The 4301-nt window shown below is 53.4% G+C and overlaps 1 protein-coding gene across 1 annotated transcript; it reads right to left on the bottom strand.

Annotated features, from left to right (window-relative positions):
• Positions 1-2505: 2505 nt before the first annotated feature.
• LOC123074070 (uncharacterized) lies at positions 2506-3244 on the bottom strand. Its single transcript, XM_044497015.1, has one exon. It carries the CDS (start codon positions 3177-3179, stop codon positions 2673-2675), a length of 507 nt encoding a protein of 168 aa, XP_044352950.1. The 5' UTR covers positions 3180-3244; the 3' UTR covers positions 2506-2672.
• Positions 3245-4301: the final 1057 nt, after the last annotated feature.

The raw sequence follows: 4301 nt of genomic DNA, 5'->3' as shown, positions 1-4301 counted from the left end.
TCTAACAGGGCGACGAGGAGGGGATCGCCGGGTAGGATTATGCTATACGATGCTACTTGGTGAACTTACGATCTACTCTCTTCTACATGCTGCAAGATGGAGGCTGCCAGAAGCGTAGTCTTCGATAGGACTAGTTATCCCCCTCTTATTCTGGCATTCTGCAGTTCAGTCCACCGATATAGCCCCTTTACACAGATACCCATGCATATGTAGTGTAGATCCTTGCTTGCGAGTACTTTGGATGAGTACTCACGGTTGCTTTTCTCCCTCCTTTCCCCCTTTCCATTCTACCTGGTTGTCGCAACCAGATGCTGGAGCCCAGGAGCCAGACGCCACCGTCGACGACGACTCTTACTACACTAGAGGTGCCTACTACTACGTGCAGGCCGCTGACGACGACCAGGAGTAGTTTAGGAGGATCCCAGGCAGGAGGCCCGCGCCTCTTTCGATCTGTATCCCAGTTTGTGCTAGCCTTCTTGAGGCAAACTTGTTTAACTCATGTCTGTACTCAGATATTGTTACTTCCGCTGACTCGTCTATGATCGAGCACTTGTATTCGAGCCCTCGAGGCCCCTGGCTTGTATTATGATGCTTGTATGACTTATTTATGTTGTAAAGTTGTGTTGTGATATCTTCCCGTGAGTCCCTGATCTTGATCGTACATATTTGCGTGCATGATTAGTGTACGATTGAATCGGGGGCGTCACAATATTCACAAAGATAAGCATTGATTAGGGGGAGTGTTAGGAATTAATTAATTAGTTTAATTAAAGGGTTAATCCCTGCTTATGTCGGTTCCACTATTGGCAACCGCTCTTTGTAACCGCCTTTGTATCCGGGTATATATACCCCAAACTTCATCAATGAAAGTAACTGTTCCATCATTTGCTCCTCTCTCGTTTTACTTTCACAGAGACGTCGGTGTCATCCAGCGTGGTCTCGTCATCCGCGTAGGCGTCCGTCTCGTCGGAGCTGCTGGCACGTCGTCAAGCGCCAAGCCGAAGTCATCGAACGACAGCTCTTGGCCGTCCTCCGTCCGCTCCGTGTTGAACTCGTCGAGCGGTCAACCCGACAAGATAGATGGCCCGCCCGGTGATCCGTGGCACCTGCGCCGCCAGTTGGGCCTTCGCGCCGGCTTGCTGGGCTGCCAGTTGGTCCAGACTTAAAGTCTGGATACCAAGACATGACTAACCGCAACGCCAAGTCCGCGCCGGCACGGGAAGCGGAGGCTCTCCACGAATGAAAGCGCGCCACGCCGGCTTCCAGTCACCGCGCCAGCCGCGTGACGCTGTTGGGCTCCACCGCCTCCGGCCAGAGGGCGACCGTCATTCCCAACCCGGCCCGGAACAACCTCGCCTTCTACTTGTCAATGGCTTTCAGGCGTGCCTCAGCGGTGAGCATGAGCTCCGGGAAGGACCATGCGGCATACCGGTCGACCGTGGCACCCGCCGCTGCCTGCAGGGTCGTCCGGTGCGTGCATATGGTCGCCTCCGCCGTCGCCTGCGTCCCCGGGGAGGCCCCTGGCGCAAGAAGAAAGGAAGTTATTCAACCTTACAAAGTTTCGGCTGGCTCGGAAGCCGGCCGGACATCCAAAGAAACACTTACGCCAGAGAAGCTCGTCCAGGTGCTGCGCCTCGCACAACATACCATTCCGCTCCAGGACCCACGCGCGGCAGTGGGCCTCGAGCGTTTTCTCAAGCTCGGCGCGCTTCTGGACGGCCATCTTCAGCTCATCGTCCTTCGTGGCGGCCGCTTTCTCGTACTCGCCCTTCAGCCGGACGAGCTCCGCCTGGTGGGCCTCCGCCGCCTTGGTGGCCTCCGCCTTCAGCCGCTCCACCTCGGCCCGGAGCTGGTTGTTGTCGGCGGTCGACTGGTCGTGCTGCTGGCCGGCTGCGGTCAGCCGGGTCCAGAGATCCAGCACCTCGGCCGTGGTGGCTGCACGGCAAAACTTCAAGTCAGATGCCCGAAAAGAGAAAAAATACATTGAGATCCGAAATCTCAGGGGCTACACCCAGTGGGTGCGCTGTCGCGCCCCCCACTGAAACATGCAAGTCGGACCTCGGGCCGAGCGGAGCACCTCCTCCTTCGTGGCGAGTTGCGCCTTGGCCGTGAGGTACTTCTCCAAGAGCCACTGGGTGCCGACTCGGAGGCCGTCCAGATGCTGAGAAGCAAGTGTTAGCGAAAAAACGACAAACGCATATAAGACCCGGCCCGATTGCAATAAGGGCGGCAAGAGCTTAGATGATTTTTATTTTGCAACAACGGTCTTGTTGCAATTGCATCAAAGCTCTTGTTGCGCTAGCCGCGGACCTTTTTTGCAACAAGTGTATTGTTGCAGGATATTTCTACAACAAGATTTATGTTCAATCAGCACGGGTGCAGATCGGGCGGCTCGCCACCCGGTCGATCTTTGATCAGCCGGACGACGAGGCCCATAAAGGTTCAGGATGTACAACTGAATAACAGAAATAGGTACATTTAATTTGAGCAACTGAGCAAGACACGGGCGTTGGACATATATATACTCATAATTAACGTGACAAAGATACACATCGGCCCATTGGATCCAGTAATACTACAACTCCTCTTTGCCGAAAATTTGCAAAACAGAAGTAAAAGGAAACAAAATATCTTCTTGTTTTCATGGCCGCAATGCGCCCCGTTCCGTGCGCTCATGAATCGAAATCACAGCAGAGAGAATCGAGCTGCTCATCGACTACGTCGGCCGCGTCGAGATAGTACGTCTTGATCTCGTCGTGCTTGAACTTGCGGCTCCCCTTGCACGCCGATCTCCCCCCGAGATGCGCCGCCAGCGGCTGACGAGCGTGCACCTGCTCGTGCTCGGCGGCATCGTACTTCCAGTTCCACGACTGCCCTGAGGTGGCCTCGTACTTGAACGGCGACTGCCACCCCTTGGAGTAGTAGTAGCCGAAGCGCTTGTCCTCGGGCGGAAGGGGCTGCGGCTCCTCGTCCTCCTCTAGCGTGAGGGCGTCCCTGCCGAGGGCGCGGAGGCCGCCGGACTTGGACTGGTTGGTCGGCTTCCGGGACGCCCTGATGTAGCCGCCGTTGGCCACCACGGGGCCGTCGACAACGTGCACGGCGCGGCGCTTGCCCTCCGGGTCCACCAGGGCGCGGTCGTAGACGCGCACCCACCCTCGCTGCCGCCCCTCGCGCCGCATCGTCGCTCGTTTCGTTGGGTTTGCTTCGTCTGTTCTGTGCGACCGGAACGGTGCTGCCGGTGGCCTATTTTATACACTGTATATGTACAGACACACGGCCCGCTTCGGGCTGCTCTTCCTTGCCGGCCACGGGTTGGTGTTTGTCAGTTCGTATCGTGATCGGGAACTTGGCGTCCAAGTTTCTGATTTTTTTTCTTTTGGAGCAAACAGGACGCGTCGAACTAATGGGCCAAACACAGTTCGCTATTGTCGCATCTCTTTGCTTGGTTGGGCTAGGCTGGGCAGGGCTGTTTGAGCCTTTTTTTTATCGAGGCATGCATTCATGCCTGTCAGAAGAATGTGAGGCTCGCATCGCAGTGTTTCGAGCCTCCCTCTCTATATGACGCACTGTGCTTCCCTCAAAAAACAAAATGACGCATTGTGCGTCAAAATGCCTTGCTTTTGGACAAGGGCGACTCAATGTTTGTGAATATTTTTGGAAAAAATAAGAATATTTTTAAATGTTTGTGAACATTTGTTTTGTGAAAATACAAGAATATTTTTAAATTTTTTTTAAATATGAATATTTCTTGAATATCTATTATAAAGTGTTCACATATTTTAAGATTTTAAAAAAATTCAGGGATATTTTAAGGAAAAAATGAAAACAAAACCCAAAATAATCAAAAAGGAATAATGGAAAAAAGGTAGACGAACAAAATCTGTACCAGAACCATATAGAAGGTTCATAAAATTGAAAAACAAAAGGAACCTTCCCAAAACCGTTCTAATTGGGCTGACCCATCCTGACCCATCCTAATTGCAACAAGGGTCTTGTTGCCTTGGCGACGGGCACAACCACGAGCGGAGATGCTGAGATGCTTTGACACAAGGGTCATATGTTGCAATTACAACAAAGCCTCTTTGTTATAACAACGACGTGGACGACCGCGAGCTGGAGATAGCCGGAGATGCAGCTGCCTGCCAGAGAGCCTGACACCCGCAGCCGAGGAGGCGCCTGAGTACCCACCTGAAGATAGCTATGAACATGCAGGCGATGCACTCGTACCTCTCCGCCAAATCCACATCTCCCAGGGCACGGGCCCGGATCATGAGTAGAGTAAAGATGACCCAACCAGGCAA

This window comes from Triticum aestivum, chromosome 3D (genome assembly GCF_018294505.1).
Source record: "Triticum aestivum cultivar Chinese Spring chromosome 3D, IWGSC CS RefSeq v2.1, whole genome shotgun sequence".
NCBI lineage: Eukaryota > Viridiplantae > Streptophyta > Magnoliopsida > Poales > Poaceae > Triticum > Triticum aestivum.
Note: the sequence above shows the minus strand (reverse complement) of the source record. Positions and strands in the feature narration are given on the sequence as shown.